Raw genomic sequence first — 18,772 nt, forward strand, 5'->3', positions numbered from 1 at the left:
TGCATGTTGGCGAACCTCTCCCCAGCGGTTCTTGAAAGCGCCGCCCCAAACAGGGACCCGAATACACCGCCCGGGCTTTGCAACCGGGTTTTCACCGTGGAGGGTCAAATCGCGGCGAAAACCCAGTCGCAAACCTCTCTCAAATCCAGCCCCAAAATTTTACTTATAATGTACAGTGATAAATAAAGCCTGAAACAGAAAAGAACTGCAAGACCCAAATGATTATTGCTATCAATCAGAAACATGAACTGCAATCAAGAAAAAAATTCCAGCAATTCCCCTGAAGTGTTTGTGATGACATATTGTGTGCTGCAGGCATTTCTCAACAACTTTACCAATAGCAGACAAAATGCCTTCCATTTGAAGCACTATTTTTCAAATATCCTAACGTGAACTTTACAATGATTGTGATGATTTTTGTCTCTGTCCCAATTTGAAGCTTTCCGACAGTGTGGGATTTGAAATGGAGAAATTGATGTCTGGAAGGTTAAATTGTGAAGTGAAGTGAAACTATTCAGTTGTTGTGAAGAAACTGCAGTTTTTATAATTTTCCGGAAGTGTACTTTCCTACTTTCTCAACATGCACAAACATATACAAGGGAATCTTGTGATAAGATGCCAGATGAAGTCAAACATAATATTTACTTCTTATGCTTGCAATGTTTGTCTGTCTTTTTCCAAGCTTCTTTAAGTAGAGTTCATTTGTTGAACAATTTCTGGACATAGTTAAACCAATGATTTAATTATCGAATGCAATTGTGGTTCCATCATCCTACTTCTTACTGGCAATGTCTTGTTTGTTCCTGTGCAGATGTCTTATCTAGGTTGACCATCTGTCCAGTTTTGATCTTGTCTGTATTCTAAATTTAAAAAAGAATTCATTCACAGGATGAGGCCATCGCTGGAGCGGCCAGCATTTATTGCCCATCCCTAATTGCCCTTCAGCAGGTGGTGGTGAGCTGTCGCCTTGAACTGCTGCAGTCTGTGTGGTGAAGGTACTCCCATAGTGCTATTAGGGAGGGGATTCCAGGATTTTGACCCAGTAACGATGAAGGAACGGCAATATGCTTCCTAGTTAGGATGGTTCATGACTTGGAGGGGAACTTGGAGGCGGTGGTGTTCCCATGCGACTGCTGCCCTTGTCCTTCTTGGTAGAGGTCACAGGTTTGTCGAAGAAGCAGTGCATCTTGTAGATGGTACACGTTACAGCCACATTGCACTGGTGGAGGAGGGAGTGAAGGTTTAAGGTGCTGGATGGGGTGCCAATCAAGTGGGCTGCTTTGACTTGGATGGTGTTGAGCTTCTTGAATCTTGTTGGAGTTGCACTCATCCAGGCAAGTGGAGAGTATTCCATCACACTCCTGACTTGTGCCTTGTCAATGGTGGAAAGGCTTTGGGGAGTCAGGAGATGAGTTACTAACCACAGAATACCAAGCCTCTGACCTGCTGTTGTAGCCACAGTATTTATGTGGCTGGTCCAGTTAAGTTTTTGGTCAATGGTGACCCCCAGGGTATTAACGGTGGGGGAATTTGATGATAATATCGCTTACTGTCAAGGGGAGGTAGTTAGACTTTCTCTTGTTGGAGATAGTCATTGCCTGGCACTTATGTGGCACAAATGTCACTTGCTACTTATCAATCCTGAATGTTATCCAGATCTTGCTCCATGCAGACACAGACTGTTTCATTATCTGAGGTGTTGCGAATGTAACTGAACACTGTACAATCATCAGCGAACATCCCCAATTCTGATCCTATGATGGAGGGAAGGTTATTGATGAAGCAGCTGAAGGAAAACCCAAAGATGGTTTATAAATATATTACGAGCAAGAGGATAACTAAAGAAAGAAATGGCCTATTAGAGACCATAAAGATAACCTGTGTGGAGGCGGAAGACATGGGTATGGTTCTTAATGAATACTTTGCGTCTGTTTTCACAACAGAGAGGGACGATGCAGACATTGCAATCCAGGAGAAGGAGTGTGAAATATTAGATGAAATAAACATAGTGAGAGAGAAAGTATTAAGGGGTTTAGCATCTTTGAAAGTGGATAAATCCCCAGGCCTTGTGAAATGTATTCCAGCTGTTATGAGAAGCAAAAGAGGAAATAGCAGAGGCTTTGACTATCATTTTCCAATCCTCTCTGGCTACAGGTGTGGTACTAGAGGACTGGAGGACTGCTAATGTTCTACCTTTGTTTAAAAAGAGAGAAAGAGATAGACTGAGTAATTATAGGTCAGTCAGCCGAACCTCGGTGGTGGGAAAATTATTGGACAAAATTCTGAAGGACACAATAAATCTTCATTTAGAAAGACACGGATTTGTCAAAGACAGTCAGCATGGATTTGTTAAGGGAAGGTCATGTCTAACTGGATTGAATTTTTTTAAGGAGGTAACAGCGAGGGTCGATGAGGGTAGTGCGTTTGGTGTAGTGTATATGGATTTTAGCAAGGCTTTTGATAAGGTCCCACATGGCAGACTGGTCATGAAAGTAAAAGCCCATGGGATCCAAGGCAAAGTGGCAAGTTGGATCCAAAATTGGCTCAGAGCAAGAAGCGAAGAGTAATGGTCGATGAGTGCTTTTGTGACTGGAAGGCTGTTTCCAGTGGGGTTCTGCAGGGCTCAATACTAGGTTCCTTGCTTTTTGTGGTATACTTCAGTGATTTGGACTTGAATGTAAGGGGTATGATTAAGAAGTTTGCAGATGATACAAAAATTGGCTGTGTGGTTGATAAGAAGAAGAAAGCTGTAGACTGCAGGAAGATATCAGTAGACTGGTCAGGTGGGCAGAACAATGGCAAATGGAATTTAATCCGGAGAAGTGTGAGGTAATGCATTTGGGGAGGGCTAACAAGGCAAGGGAATACACAATAAATGTTAGGACACTGAGAAGTGTAGAGGAACAGAGGGACCTTGGAGTGCATGTCCACAGATCCCTGAAGGTAGCAGGTCAGGTAGATAAGGTGGTTAATTACTTGTCTTTATTAGCCGAGGCATAGAATATAAGAGCAGGGAGATTATGTTTAAACTCATCATCATCATCATAGATAGTCCCTCGGAATCAAGGAAGACTTGTTTCCACTCTCAAAATGAGTCCTTAGGTGGCTGAACAGTCCAATACAAGAGCCACAGTCCCTGCCACAGGTGGGACAGACAGCTGTTGAGGGTAAGGGAGGGTGGGACAGGTTTGCCGCACGTTCCTTCCGCTGCCTGCGTTTGTTTTCTGCATGCACTTGGCGATGAGACTCGAGGTGCTCAGCGCCCTCCCGGATGCGCTTCCTCCACTCAGAGCAATCTTTTGCCAGGGACTCCCAGGTGTTGGTGGGGATGTCACACTTTATCAGGGAGGCTTTGAGGGTGTCCTTGTAACGTTTCCTCTGTCCACCCTTGGCTCGTTTGCCATGAAGGAGTTCCGAGTAGAGCGCTTGCTTTGGGAGTTTCGTGTCTGGCATGCGGACAACGTGGCCTGCCCAGCAGAGCTGATCAAGTAAGATCAGTGCTTCAATGTTGGGGACGTTGGCCTGGTCGAGGACGCTAATGTGGGTGCGTCTGTCCTCCCAGGAGATTTGTAAGATCTTGCGGAGGCATCGTTGATGGTATTTCTTCAGCTCGAACGAGGATGGTTTGTTTCCACATGAGTTCACAGATGTTTCAATGAAGGACCCGATGTTCCAGTCCTGAACTCCAATTGAAGGGGTGGAAGATGCCTGAGCGTGGATTATTTTAACATGTCGTGGCGGAGGTGTGACAGATGAGGGTTAAACTGTATCAAACACTAGTTAAGCCACAGCTAGAGTACTGCATGCAGTTCTGGTTACCACATTACAGGAAGGATGAGACTGCATTAGAGAGGGTACAGAGAAGATTTACAAGAATGTTGCCTGGATGGAGAATTTTAGATACAAGGAAAGATTGGATAAGCTGGGTTTGTTTTGTTTGGAACAGAGCAGGCTGAGGGGAGACCTCATTGAGGTGTATAAAATTATGAGGGGCCTAGATAGAACGGATAGGAAGGACCTATTCCCCTTAGCAGAGGGGTCAATAACCAGGGACATAGATTTAAAGTAATTGGTAGAAGGTTTAGAATGGATTTGAGGAGAAATGTTTTCACCCAGAGGGTGGTGGTCTGGAACTCACTGCCTGAAGGGGTGGTAGAGACAGAAAACCTCATAGCATTTAAAAAGTACTTGGATGTGCACTTGAAGTGCCGTAACCTACAAGGCCACGCACCAAGAGCTGGAAAGTGGGATTAGGCTGTGTAGCTCTTTGTCGGCTGGCACGGACACAAAGGGCCGAATGGTCACCTTTTGTTTCCATGATTCTATAATGAAGATGGTTGGGCCTGGGACACTGCCCAGTGAAGTCCTGGGGCAATGATTGACATTCAACAGCCATAACCATCTTCCTTTGTGCTAGGTATTTCTCTTGCCAGTGGAGAATTTTTCCCCTGATGCCCACTGACTACAATTTTACCAAGGCTGCTTGATGGCCATACTTGGTCAAATGCTGCCTTGATGTCAAGGGCAGTCACTCTCACTTCAACTCTGGAATTTAGCTCATTTGTCCATGTTTAGACCAAGGATGTAATGAGGTCTGGAGCTGAGTGGTCCTGTTGAAATGCAAAATGAGCATCGGTGAGTAGGTTATTGGTGAATCTTCTTGGGCAGTCCCACGGAGTCGAGGATGACCTGCTTCCACACTAATGAGTTCTCAGGTGACTGATGAGATCAATGCGGGATGTACAGTCACTGTTGCAGATGAGGCAAGTGGTGGTTGAAGGGGCGAGTGGGTGGGGTGCTTGGGTTGCTGTGCACTTCTTCCGCAGTTTGCGCTTGGCTTCCGCATGCTCCCAGCAAAGAGACTCGAGGTGTTTGGTGCCTTCCCGGATGCTTCTCCATTTTAAGCGGTCTTGGGCCAGGGATTCCCAGGTGTTGGTGGGGATGTTTCACTTTTCCAAGGAGGCTTTGAGGGTGTCCTTGAAACATTTCTTCTGCCCACCTGGGACTTGCTTGCCATGTCAGAGCTCTGAGTAGAATGCCTGATTTGGGAGTTTAGTATCAGGCGTGCGGACGATGTGGTCCATCCATCGGAGCTGACCGAGTGTGGTCAATGCTTCAATGCTGGGGATGTTGGTCTGAACGAGAACACTGACATCGGTGCACCTATCCTGCCAATGGATTTGCAGGATCTTGCGGAGGCAGCGTTGGTGGTACTTCTCTATAGAATATGTGCTGCTTGATAGTTGATGATGCCTTCCATCACTTTGCTGGTGATTGAGAGTAGACTGATCAGGTGGTAATTGGCTGGATTAGATTTGACCTGTTTTTTTTTTGTGAACCGGATGTACCTGGGCAATTTTCCACTTTGGTAGTGTTGTATCTGTCCTGGAACAGCTTGGCTGGAGGCACAGCTAATTCTGGAGCATAAGTCTTCAACATAATAGCCAAGATGTTTTCAGGGCTCATAACCTTTGCTTTATCCAGTGCATCAGCTCTTTCTTAATATCATGTGGAGTGAATTGAATTGGCTGAAGACTGGCTTCTGTGATGGGGACCTCAGGAGGAGGCCGCTATGGATCATCCACTCGGCACTTCTGGCTGTAGATGGCTGCAAGCATTTCAGTCTTGTCTGTTGCACTCACGTGCTGGGCTCCGCCATCATTTAGGATGGGGATTCGTGGAGTTTCCTCCTCCCGTTAATTGTTTAATTGTCCACCACCACAGATGACTGGATGTGGCAAGTCTGCAAAGCTTTGATCTGATCCGTTGGTTGTGGATCTGAGTATAGCATGCTCCTTACATCGTTTAGTAGGCATGTAGTCCTGTGTTGTTCACCAGGTTGGCACCTCATTTTTAGATACACCTGGTGCTACCCCTGGCATGCTCTTGTACACTCCTCATTGAACCAGAGTTGGTCCCCTGGCTTAATGTTAAAGGTAGAGTGCGGAATATGCCAGGCCATGAGGTTACAGATTGTGGTGGAGTACAATTCTGCTGCTGCTGATGGCCCACAGTGCCTCATGGATGCCCAGTTTTGAGCTGCTAGATCTATTCTGAATCTATCCCATTTAGCAAGGTGCTAGTGCCACACAACACAATGGAGAGTGTACTCAGTGTGAAGACGGGCCTTCGTCTCCACAAGGACTGTGCGGTTGTCCTACCAATACTGTCATGGACAGATGCATTTGCAACAGGTAGTTTGGTGAGGACAAGGTCAAGTGGGGTTTTCCCTCATGTCGGTTCTCTCACCACCTGCCGCAGACCCAGTCTGGCAGTTATGTCCTTCAGGACTCAGCTAGCTCGATCAGTGGTGGTGCTACCAAGCCACTCTTGGTGATGGACATTGAAGTCAGCCACCAAAAGTACATTTTATGCCCTTGCGACCATCAAAGCTTCGTCCAAGTGGTGTTTAACATGGAGGAATACTGATTCATCAGCTGAGGGTAGGCGGTAATAAGCAGGAGTTTCCTTGCCCATGTTTGACCTGATGCCATGAGACTTCATGAGATCCAGATTCAATGTTGAAGACTCCCAGGGCCATTACTTCCTCACTGTATACTAATGTGGCTGCCCTGTCCTTTTGAGGAATTATAACTGGAGAGTAAAAGCCTGGTTTTCTATTACTGCATTTAAAATAAAAATCTGTGCCAATGCTCGAGTTGGGTGTTTTGTGCAAGCCCGAATGGGCCCATTTTGCATGTATGCACAGCCTTTTTATCAAATGTTGTTGAATCTTTGATTTTGAAAATGGTAGCTTCTCTATCTTTGTTTACATTATCTTCCATTACTGGCTTACAGCCTATTTAAAAAGACTACCAATCCTTTATTTTAAATCTGATCTTGGCAACTATCCTTCACTGCAGTTTCTGCATTCTCCCTTACTTATAGTCCCAGCATCTCTCCAAACACTGCTTGTGATAGTTACTTCTCTTTGTTGATAACATGACTTTCCTTGTTAGCACTTTTTCCTCCATATTTCAAAGTCCAACATTTCTCTCTCTTTCTTTTGAGTGCTTGGGTTGGTTTATAATTCTTAAACCCTTACTGCACTTTCTGATACTATTTTGTGTACATTGCAAATTGAACTGAAGTAATGATTTTTGTACTGAATGGGTACTAGTACAAAGGGGAAAAAAGGTAGGGAAAAAAAAAAATTGAAGGGCTAAAGAGATGCTGGGACAGAAAAGCAAAACATGAATGTGAAAGAAAATTGGAAAGACCAAACCTAGGATTTTTGCTGTGAGGTGTTTGTCAAAAATGTTGTTCTAGGTTGTATGTTAACTTGATTTTGAGTTTTGTGTAAAGAATATTGTACAGATATTCCTTGAATGGTATTGAAATAACTAAGGATGAAGCTGAAAAGATCTAGAAGTCTTAGTAGATATTTAACATGTCTAACCAATGCAGAGCAGCATTCAATTAAGCTAATAGAATGTTGAACCACATCATCAAAGAAGTCGAATATAAGTGAGGGGGAATTGCAGTCAAATTCTACAATGCTCTCATTGGACTGCACATTGAGTAATGTGTCCAGTTCTGGCTGTTGGAGCACAAGAGAGACATTCAAGGATTGGAGGCAGTGCAGATAAGAGGTAAAATAGTGTCAAAATTATGAAGAATGACTGGAGGAATTTTGGCTTTTCAGTCTGGAAAGACCGTTAAGGGAATGGAAAAGGTAAATATTACTTGCATTTAAATTGTGAGAGTAGGACAAGGGAATACAAGTTCAAACTCGTAAAAGGTAAATCTAGGACTGATATTGGTAAATTCTGATTCACACAAAGAGTGACCAATGTATGCAGTAAACTTCCAGATAGAAACAGTTCTTTCTGGATGAACGAGTTAAGATGAACTGAATGGCCTTCCTCATCTGTAATGATCTTGATACATATTATATAAAAATCCAGCAAAAAATAATGCAATTTTAGTTCTGGAATGGTAAAACCAGAGGCTTTCTCTACAAAGGAGTTTGTAATATTCAGAGTTTAAAGAGGTACTGTTTACAAGTAATGTTTGCCAAACACCCAATGCAATGACATAAACCATGGTAAAGTATAATCATAAAAAAAGAGGTATCACTCTTCTTTCTGCCTACGTTTTTAAAAAAATCGTTTTGCCAAAGATCTTTTTGTAAAGGCCTTAACACGAAGAATACTTGGTACAGAGAATCTTTCATCAAAAAGAAATAGCCAAATAAATTAGCGATAAAATAGGATACTTCCAGTTGTTGTGACTCACAACTCTGAACTGGAACTCTCAAATATCCTTTCTTCTGCGAGTCAGTAATGAAGAATTGCATGCAAGCTGGGCAGACTTGAAAACTATAGAAAGTAACGACGATTAGGGCTGTGGGTTTTATGTTCAGAATAACTCCACAAGACTATATTGTAAGCTCAAACTGTTGTGACCTTGCTCTCTTTAATGTAACTCCAGAGTGAGGAAGCAGCATGGTAGACTGCCTTTTATACCTGCTTGCCCAGGGTGTGCAGGTGACCCTTGGGTCTCCCACAGGTGCACCCCCCTGGTGGCAAGTCATTGGTAATGTTTACATACATAACAGTGGGCACAGAGAGTAATTCTGAACACAGCTACATAATTGGAGATTCTGAGTTTGATCTGCTTGAGAATGTACAAACTGAGGGCTTGCATTCTGCATATCTGAGAAGTAAAGTACTTGTTGGCCTTTTTATGATCTGTGTATTTTGTATTATGTGTAATAAATCTCTATCATTACGTGAACACGTAAATGCGATAACTTGGATGAGCTGCACAAGTCTCTTGTACCAGTTACTGACAGACTACATGCTACACTACGTTTAATGGCAACAATCAGATAGACCTGTCCAGTGATTAATCAATTGATCAGCTTTGTTAGAATATTTATGATTTCATAGTTAGACATTTATCAAGTTTCTTTTTATTTTAACTTAGAATTACTTCATACTTTACTGCAAATATTTATTCATTTTTTCTTGCAGTGTTTAAAAATATCATATGGAAAGTCTACAGATTGCCCACAGCTAATGGGAGGTGGCTGTGTGTGCGGGAACAGATGGCTGAAAGTACACTGTCCTTCCACGTCCCCAAGCAAATGATCGCCCTCTTCATCCAGGAAGATATAAGAAGGTACGATGCAACAGCCTGGCCAATATTTTACTTGGTTTGCACTGGAGCAAGCATGCACTTGCATTACAATTTTTAATGTAAATATATTTTACTGCAATGTAAAAGAATGGTTCTGTCCCAGCTATTTACAATATACATTAATGATTTAGACGGAGGAATTGAATGTAATATCTCCAAGTTTGCAGATGACTTTAAGCTGGGTGGCAATGTGAGCTGTGAGGAGGATGCTAAGAGGCTGCAGGGTGACTTGGACAGGTTAGGTGAGTGGGCAAATGCATGGCAGATGCAGTATAATGTAAATAAATGTGAGGTTATCTACTTTGGTGACAAAAACAGGAAGGCAGAATATTATCTGAATGGTGACAGATTAGGAAAAAGGGAGGTGCAACAAGACCTGGGTGTCATGGTACATCAGTCATTGAAAGTTGGCATGCAGGTACAGCAGGCGGTGAAGAAGGAAAATGGCATGTTGGCCTTCATAGCGAGAGGATTTGAGTATAGGAGCAGGGAGGTCTTACTGCAGTTGTAGAGGGCCTTGGTGAGGCCACACCTTGAATATTATGTACAGTTTTGGTCGTCTAATCTGAGGACAGACATTCTTGCTATTGAGGGAGTGCAGCGAAGGTTCACCAGACTGATTCCCAGGATGGCAGGACTGACATATGAAGAAAGACTGGATCGACTAGGCTTATATTCACTGGAATTTAGAAGGATGAGAGGGGATCTCATAGAAACATATAAAATTCTGAGGGATTGGACAGGTTAGATGCAGGAAGAATGTTCCCAATGTTGGGGAAGTCCAGAACCAGGGGTCAGAGTCTAAGGATAAGGGGTAAGCCATTTAGGACTGAGATGAGGAGAAACTTCTTCACTCAGAGAATTGTGAATCTTTGGAATTCTCTATCATAGAAAATTGTTGAGGCCAGTTCGTTTGATATATTCAAAAGGGAGTTAGATGTGGCCCTTACGGCTAAAGGGATCAAGGGGTATGGAGAGAAAGCAGAAATGGGGTACTGAAGTTGCATGATCAGCCAAGATCTTATTGAATGGTGGTGCAGGCTCGACCGGAGCCGAATAGCCTACTCCTGACTTTTTTTCTATGTTTCTATGTCCTCCCTCCTCAACCACCTCCTCCTTACATTTCTGTGGTATATTAGTAATTTGACCCTAATAGTTATAGATTCATGCAGATGTACGACTCATAGAGGGGTAACTTGATGAAAATTGTATGTTAATTCGGAAGCTTCAATATCACTGGTCATTTGTTAAAATAACAATTTAGCCCCAGGCTTTCCTAGCGCCCTTGAGTGTTATGCAGTAGAAATCTGTTTTGATTTATTTTCCTGACAATTATTCCAACGGCTAGTTAATATAATATCGCATTTTTATTTAATCAACACCATTTGACTTTGGAAAAAATCACATCTGCCTATCAAGTACATCACTGTCATTTTTCAGGGCGTTTTAGTACAGGTAATAATTCTGAGGTTTCAAAATACCGAGACCAGTTAAGGAGGCACACTTGGTGCTGGTGCGATGTTCAGTAGCACCACCTCCCAGCCCAAATAATAATAAGAACACTTGTATATGTTATATATTTTAATCAATTGAATACACCTCCAGATGGTATAATTATTTTTAGTGCATAGGCAGTGTGGGAAGAAGGATTTAGTCCTTTTTTAATGCATTCACAGTAACCTAACAAGACCATTGGGAATGTGGATTATGTAGTGGGGTCATAAATCACTGTCACGTTTCAGATTTTTTTTGACCAATTTCCCCACAGAAAGGATTTTGAAAAAAGAGTTTCAAGTGTTAGCTTTTAAAACAAAGTGTATTTCCACAGGTCTAAAAAGAAAGGCCATGGGCTGCAGGAATTTGGAGAAGTGTATTAAAGCCAGGCTTTGATGCTGTTGACATGGACAGTTGGGAACAATGGTGGAGTGTTATGTTATCCCAGCTGATCCCAACAAACATTCACAATGTCGAGGATTGGATTGTCCCTTCCTATTGAGCTTTGCATGAAAGGGAAAGGACACAGTAGCATGTTTGATTAGCTGCTGTTCTAGCCAACCACCAGACAAGAGGATGATTCAGGATCGAAAGCTCAACCTTTCAGAGGGGACACAAAAGAGGTCAACAAAGATATATATATGAGCAGGCAGGCTTGGTTAGAGAAGTTTGAGGGCCTTCATTGAGATGAAAAGATTAGGAATGTTTGAAGATAGAAGGTATCTAGTTTGTCAAGTAAGATGAGTCACTGATGTGGCGTAGCATGGCTTGTTTATTTTGTGTCATTAAACCAAGATAAGTTGTACTGATTGAACTAACTGAATCTAATCATGATTGTTGCTCTAGATGTTCACTCTGAAATAAAGCAGCTAAATGTTTCATATCGAGCCTCACTGCACCAAATATTTGGTCAGTTGGCCTTTGGAGAGATTGAAGCAGTACGCATGGGAAAGTCACAAATATCTGATTCAGATCTCAAGAAACATGCATGGTGGTTGCAGACCATTTGGATGTTTATGGTGATATTCTTATCTGTTAAAGCCCATGGGAGGTAGCAGGGGTGCTTGAGTGGGCACATGGGTGCACGCGACGACACTCTGTCCCCTGGGAATGCTGCATCTTTTGAGAAGATGTGTCAGCTTCTCTTGCTGATGCTGCTTGTCGGCATTGGTTTTATTGCACTCACCATAATAAAGGTCATCAGTGATCTGGATAATGCAGCAGTTTCCTGCCATTGCTTGGAAGGAATAAAAACATTGAGTACCACTGTCATTTTTACTGCCGCTCCCAGTGTAGGGCTGATGTTGCTTCTTGGTAGAGATTTGGTTCAAGGAAATGGCAAAATTCATCCTAAGGCCGTTTTAATGAGGCTTCGCCTCCTCCCATATTGCTCCTCATTGTGGTGAAGTTAGCTTTATCACCTGCCTGGGGTAGTAGTGGATCTTGTGGGTCCTCTTTCCCCCGCCTCAGATCCCTTGCCCCAACTCTACAGTTCATTCTCCTCCAACCTGCCTAGTAAAGTGAAACTTGCTGATGACTTTACAATTGTTGTTTTGCTCTGCTCTGTGCGGTAATTCTGCGAGTTCTCTCTTCTGCTTTAACAGCCCCTTCTAGCAGTAGTCATTAATGCAATATGGGCTGGAAAGGAAGCATCAGAAAATGTGTTGTACTTCCTTTAATTTATGCTTAAAAGCCTTTAATAAACCAAAAAGATTAACATGGTCTCTATGCTTTAACATGCATCAAACTGGTCCCAAGATGAATTTTAGAACCCCAGGAAACATTGTACTAATGCTCCATTAATGCTAGCACACAAAATTACTACACATTAAGGCACACTTAAATGTGTGCTAACTGTAATTCAGAGTAAATTCACCTTCTGGCAGCCAAACATCTGGGTACAATCATATTAAATAACAGCTTGATTCCTGCACAACCAAGCAAGTTTTTTTTAATTGTATTTCAGATTTATGCACTTATTATAAAACTGCTGTTCTTGGAAGCATAATGGGCCCAAGTTTCGGGCCGTGCCTAGAACGGCGCAGCCCCGACCTGGACGCCCGTTTTTCGTGCCACAAAGTGCGCCTAAAAAAAAACTTAGAGATTCCCCGGCTCCCTGCTGGTTCTCTGGAGTCGGGCGTGGCGCAGCACGAGCTGAGGGGAACGGAGCTGGGTCCCTGTGCTGAAAACAGTGCCGGGTCCTCTGCACATGCGCGCAACAGTGGGCGCGCATGTGCAGTAGCTCCAGGCGCCCGATATTGTGTGGGAGGGGCCCGAAGCAGGCAGCCCCTAGCCCTGGCCGAATGGCCTCACTGGGGCTGCATGCATAAGGCTGCCTCCCACGCCCAGCTCCTGCTTCCTCCCGACCCGACTCGACTCCCGCTTCCCCCCCGCCCCCGGACCCGACCCGACTCCCACTTCCCCCCCCCCCCCCCCCCCACCACCGCCCCCGGACAAGACCGGACACGACCCGACCCCCGGGACTGGACCCGACCCACGCTTCCCCCCACCTGACCCGCGCTCCCTCCCTCCCCCCACCCGAAACAACCCGAACTCCCTCCTCCCCACCCCCCCCGACCCGACTTGACCTCCCTCCACCCCCCCGACCCGACCCGCACTCCCGACCCCGACCCGCGCTCCCCCCGACCCGACCCGCGCTCCCGTCCCCGGACCCCGGACCCGACCCGACCCAACGCCACCTACCTGTAAATCTGGTGCTGGGGACGGGCCCTGCCCGAAGTCTTGGGCACAGTTCAGCCTCCCCCCCGCTTCTCCTTTTTTGCCCCCCCTTCTCCTCCCCCCCTCTCCTTTTCCCCACCTTCTCCTTTTCCCCACCTTCTCCTTTTCCCTCCCCCCTTCTCCTTTCCCCCCCCTTCTCCTTTCCCCCCCTTCTCCTTTTCCCCCACTTCTCCTTTCCCCTCCCCTTCTCCTTTCCCCTCCCCTTCTCCTTTCCGCCCCCTTCTCCTTTCCGCCCCCTTCTCCTTTCCGCCCCCTTCTCCTTTCCGCCCCCTTCTCCTTTCCGCCCCCTTCTCCTTTCCGCCCCCTTCTCCTTTCCGCCCCCTTCTCCTTTCCGCCCCCTTCTCCTTTCCGCCCCCTTCTCCTTTCCGCCCCCTTCACCTTTCCGCCCCCTTCACCTTTCCGCCCCCTTCACCTTTCCGCCCCCTTCTCCTTTCCGCCCCCTTCTCCTTTCCGCCCCCTTCTCCTTTCCGCCCCCTTCTCCTTTCCGCCCCCTTCTCCTTTCCGCCCCCTTCTCCTTTCCGCCCCCTTCTCCTTTCCGCCCCCTTCTCCTTTCCGCCCCCTTCTCCTTTCCGCCCCCTTTCTCCTTTCCGCCCCCTTTCTCCTTTCCGCCCCCTTTCTCCTTTTCCTCCCCTTCTCCTTCCCCCCCCTCTCCTCCCCCCCTTCTCCTTTCCTTTCCCCCCCTCCTTCCCCTTCTCCCCCCTTCTCCTCTCCCCCCCTTTCCCCTTCTCCTCTCCCCCCCTTTCCCCTTCTCCTCTTCCCCCCCCTTTCCCCTTCTCCTCTTCCCCCCCTTTCCCCTTCTCCTCTTCCCCCCCTTTCCCCTTCTCCTCTCTCCCCCTTTCCCCTTCTCCTCTCTCTCCCCTCTTTCCCCTTCTCCTCTCCCCCCTCTTTCCCCTTCTCCTCTACCCCCGCCTTTCCCCTTCTCCTCTCCCCCCCTGCTCCTTCTCCCCCCTTCCCCTTCTCCTCTCCCCCCCCTTTCCTCTTCTCCTCTTCCCCCCCCTTTCCTCTTCTCCTCTCCCCCCCCTTCCCCTTCTCCTCTCCCCCCCTTTCCCCTTCTCCTCCCCCTTCCCCTTCTCCTCTCTCCCCTCCCCCTTCCCTCCCCCTTCCCTCCCCCTTCCCTCCCTCCCTCCCTCCCCTCCCCCTGCCCCCCTCTCTCCCTCTACCCCCCTCCTTCCCCTCCTCTCACTGTCAGAAACACAGACACTGACAGACAGAGAGTGAGAGAGACACACAGACAGACAGAGAGATAGAGACACTGACAGAGACACACTGCGGGGGGGGGGGGGCATCCCAGCACACTGTTGGAGGGCTCCTGGTGCTGCAGTCGGTAAGTAGAAAATGTTTTATTTATTGATTTAAAAAAAATATTTCTTATTAATTTTTTGATTGATTTATTGGTTGATTTATTGATGTTTTTATCATTTATTATTGATGATGGCTCTTTATTTGTAAAACTGAAGTGTTTAATGTTTGTAAACTTCCCTTTAAACCCTCCCCCCCCCCCCCCCCCCCACCCATTCCCTACGCCTGATTTGTAACCAAGCCTGATTTTCTAAAGTGTAGACAAGGTTTTTTCGACCGTACAAAAATCTTCACTTACTCCATTCTAAGTTAGTTTGGAGTAAGTTTTCACTGCCGAAACTTTGAAAACAGGCGTAAGTGGCTGGACACGCCCCCTTTTGGAAAAGAATTCTGTTCCAAAGTGAAACTGTTCTAACTGACTAGAACTGGAGCAAACTAAATGCCGAGAATTTGAATTTCTAAGATACTCCGTTCTACACCAGTTGCTCCAAAAAATCAGGAGCAACTGAGGCCGAAACTTGGGCCCAATAAATGGAATAAGCAACTACTAGTTGGGCAGGACGTCACCAACATCTTAGTTAAAGAGATTTGGTTATAGAATACTTAACAGCTTTGATATGTGAAGCACCAGGAGCAGTTCACTGGAAGCTTGTGTAATTGAAGGAAAGTTATTAACAAATTAACAACCCATATATTCTTGTCAATCCATTGCCAAATTAGAAGCAACACAACACCAAGTTCAATGCAGAACTTCAACATGGAGTGCACTGCTCGGTATGAATGTATCAAAAGCATTTGAATATATGGAATGGAAAAACTCATTTGCCCCAGGTGTCTGGTGATGCAATTCGCTGTTGTCACCCAATTCTCTCAACATTTCAACTTTTATCCTGTAATAAAACCTAACTCGTCACAATGCACCAAAAGCTCAGTTGGTAAAAGCCTCATATGGTGAGTTATACTGACCAGGAAAGTCTCAAGTTGCCTTTTAAGTCTGTGCTGTTAGCTGCACTTAGCTGGGTGCTGGTGGTACACTGCAACTGACCTAGTGCCCCTGAGATGGGGAGGGAACACATCAGTCATGGTTTCCATTCCAATCACAATCTATAAAGTGCAAGTTGTGGACAGGTTCAGACTCGGTCATTATTCCCTCTGTGGCCAAATAATTTACTGACCTGCAGTGACCAGGCTCATGTATGAAGAATGATCACTCAGGTGAAGTACCAGAGGGCTGCCGGTGCCCATAACATTTGTACCTCAGCATGATTCAGGGTTAGAGGGGAAACATTTGTCACTTCTTTCTTCAAAGCACCCAACATTCATTTCATTAACTGACCACTTATTCCATAGATTACTAATTCTGTATGAGGCATGGTATATTAAAAACTATCACTTGATTTTTTTCTTAATTTCAAAAGCCCATTTTACAATTTGAATTGGTACTTTCTTATGTGTTCTTTGTGCGTACTTGTCCCAACTTTTTAATGGTTTCTTTGTAAGTATTTGGAGTCATTAGTTTTTTTTATCTAGTTTAAATCCTTCTCTTTACAACTAGATATATTTGAATATACTTCATATAATTCTCTTATTAATAGTGGTTCAGTGATTATAATTGCCTCTGTGGCGAGTATCTACAGTTCAGGTGATGTGTCATATTTGAGAATGTACATGTGGCCCATGAATCAAAACTATTGGATCATAACATCTTTAAAGAAAAAGGGACATTAATTTTTAATTGAATTGATTTTAAAATCCAAAAGTCATTCAGAGGAATCATTTTTACACTTACATATTCAATGCCAGAAATGTTGTGATATCCTAATCCAGGTAGACATGTTAAGCAAATTGGGTTAGTGAATAAACAGAGTTTAATAGATACTTGGTCAATTATAGTAGTGCATATGGATGGGCAATATATTCGGTTTTGCAGTTTTCCATCTGCAGGAATACAATGAATACAAATATAGTCCATTTTCCTGTGGTATTGGTGATAGCTAATAAAAGTTGAGTCTTCACTATTTAATGTGCTGAATGAGACATCACCAGATGACCGAAGGCTATACTTACTTTAATCATCAAATTTAAGAGTTTTGGAGCCCAAATCAAACAATTCGCTTATCAAATTTCTGTTCAAATTAGCACCAATCATTATTTTGCATCTGGAAGAATGCGTCTGTTATTGCAAGCCAGCTCTTTTTTGTGGCACGATTTATATGCAAATTAAGTTGAATACTAATGACAACATTTGCTGCAACTTGAGCAAATAAAAATTGGTCACTAATTACTTTACACTATGCTGACTTTGAAGAAAGCATTGTTCATCCAAGTATTAAAAGGCAGATAAAACTTTTTAACCTGTCTTCCCTCTCTGTCTTTATCTTTATTTCAAGTAACTATTTGATATTGGTAGGGAAAAATGAAGTGACTTAAGGCACATGTTTTTATTGCGTAATTTTTCATCTCTGGTCAAGATGAAGAACAGCTATTCAAAATAAAACAGCTGCAGGGAAGAGATTGATGAACTACTGACTTGCTCATATTATCTCCACAATGACATAATTTGTATGGCAAGTCAATAATTAACTCAAGCAGGCCACATAATGGCATGCTGTCAGTTTATGTTTTCAAATTTGCTGTTGAATATTATCTGACATATCTGAAGTTCCAAGTGTTCGGGCCAACTTCATTCATGATAATCTGAACTGAGAATATTTAATAGTAAAATAATGCAGGTTGAAACTGCTTCTGGAAAAAGTTTATTTGATCAGTTGTTAAAACACTCATTTGCTATGAAGCAGCAGAAGGTTCTTGTGATCCAGAGCTACTCTTTATTACTGCATCTTATTTTGTATGTACCAGAGCATTTAATGCTATTTTCTCAATACCACTGCATTTGATTTGTGCATTTAGCATGATTAGATTTCAGCAATCGGGATCAGTTGATAAGGTACAAAAGATATTTTAATGTTATTGTTTTAAGGTCTCACTTACACTGCAGTTACTAGTTTGAGGCTGGTACCTACATGAACCAATGCTGGAAGACCTGAGTTATATTATTTCCGCTGGGCTGTTCTCTAAGCAGGGAAAAGAGAGCTCACATTTTAACGATAACAAAAACTGATGAGGATAATTGGCTCTTTGCTCATATTAAAAAAAGATTTTAAAAATTGTTTTGTACGTTGCAGTTTTACTGCAGCTGGTTTGAAATCAGTGCAGTGTGAGAATACCTCCTTGAGGTGGTAACTCATCACTTGCCTAAATTCAATTTGGATGACTTCACTTCTAAATTATTTTTGTGTCAGTGTGAAGATGAAACCCCACAGCATAAATGAAAATTGTATGGATTAACTGGCCTATTCCAGAGGTGATCCAGACCTGCTCCTGAAGTCTCCATGATGTAACAAATGGAATATCATGTATCCTCCAAGATCGAGTTTACCTGTTGTTCAAAGAGCAAAATTATTTTATTTTAGATCGCCTAGAATTTGGTGAGACATGGTTGGTCATGTGTTGGATGAAATTTTCTTAAGTGTGTCACATCAAGTTTATGCTCTTTGCTGCATCTGGAACAGAACGCCTTTCCTCCATTGTCCAGCTGGGTGGGACTGTCCTCACCTGGCTCCATTCCTAGCTATCCGGTCGTAGCCAGAGAATCGCCTGCAATGGCTTCTCTTCCCACACCCATATTGTTGTCTCTGGAGTCCCGCAATGATCTATCCTTGGCCCTCTTCTATTTATCATTTACATGCTGCCCCTCAACATCATCTGAAAATACAATATTAGGTTCCACATGTACGCTGACCACACCCAGCTCTAACTCATCACCATCGCTCTCAACCCCTCCATTGCCTCTGATTTGCCATGCCACTTGTCCACCTCCAGTATTGGTTCAGCAGTAATTTCCTCCACTTAAATAGTGGGAAAACTGAAGCCATTGTCTTCAGTCCCTGCCACAAATTCTGCTCCCTAGCCACTGTCTCCATCCCTCTCCCAAGCCAAGCTGAGGCTGAACCAGACCATTTGCAACCTCGGTGTCCTGTTTGACCCTGAACTGAGCTTCCAACCCCATATTCTCTCCATCACCAAAACCGCCTAT

The 18,772-nt window shown here is 44.2% G+C and overlaps 1 protein-coding gene across 6 annotated transcripts in view; it reads left to right on the forward strand.

Annotated features, from left to right (window-relative positions):
* The window catches only part of inpp4b (inositol polyphosphate-4-phosphatase type II B), a 697,459-nt gene that overhangs the window by 390,504 nt on the left and 288,183 nt on the right, over window positions 1-18,772 (forward strand). For all 6 annotated transcript variants that reach the window (XM_070872076.1, XM_070872113.1, XM_070872087.1 and 3 more), the window contains one exon: window positions 8,979-9,126. In XM_070872076.1, the coding sequence (XP_070728177.1) occupies window positions 8,979-9,126 (148 nt within the window). The remainder of the gene's footprint in view (window positions 1-8,978; window positions 9,127-18,772) is intronic.

This window comes from Pristiophorus japonicus, chromosome 2 (genome assembly GCF_044704955.1).
Source record: "Pristiophorus japonicus isolate sPriJap1 chromosome 2, sPriJap1.hap1, whole genome shotgun sequence".
Classification (NCBI taxonomy): domain Eukaryota; kingdom Metazoa; phylum Chordata; class Chondrichthyes; family Pristiophoridae; genus Pristiophorus; species Pristiophorus japonicus.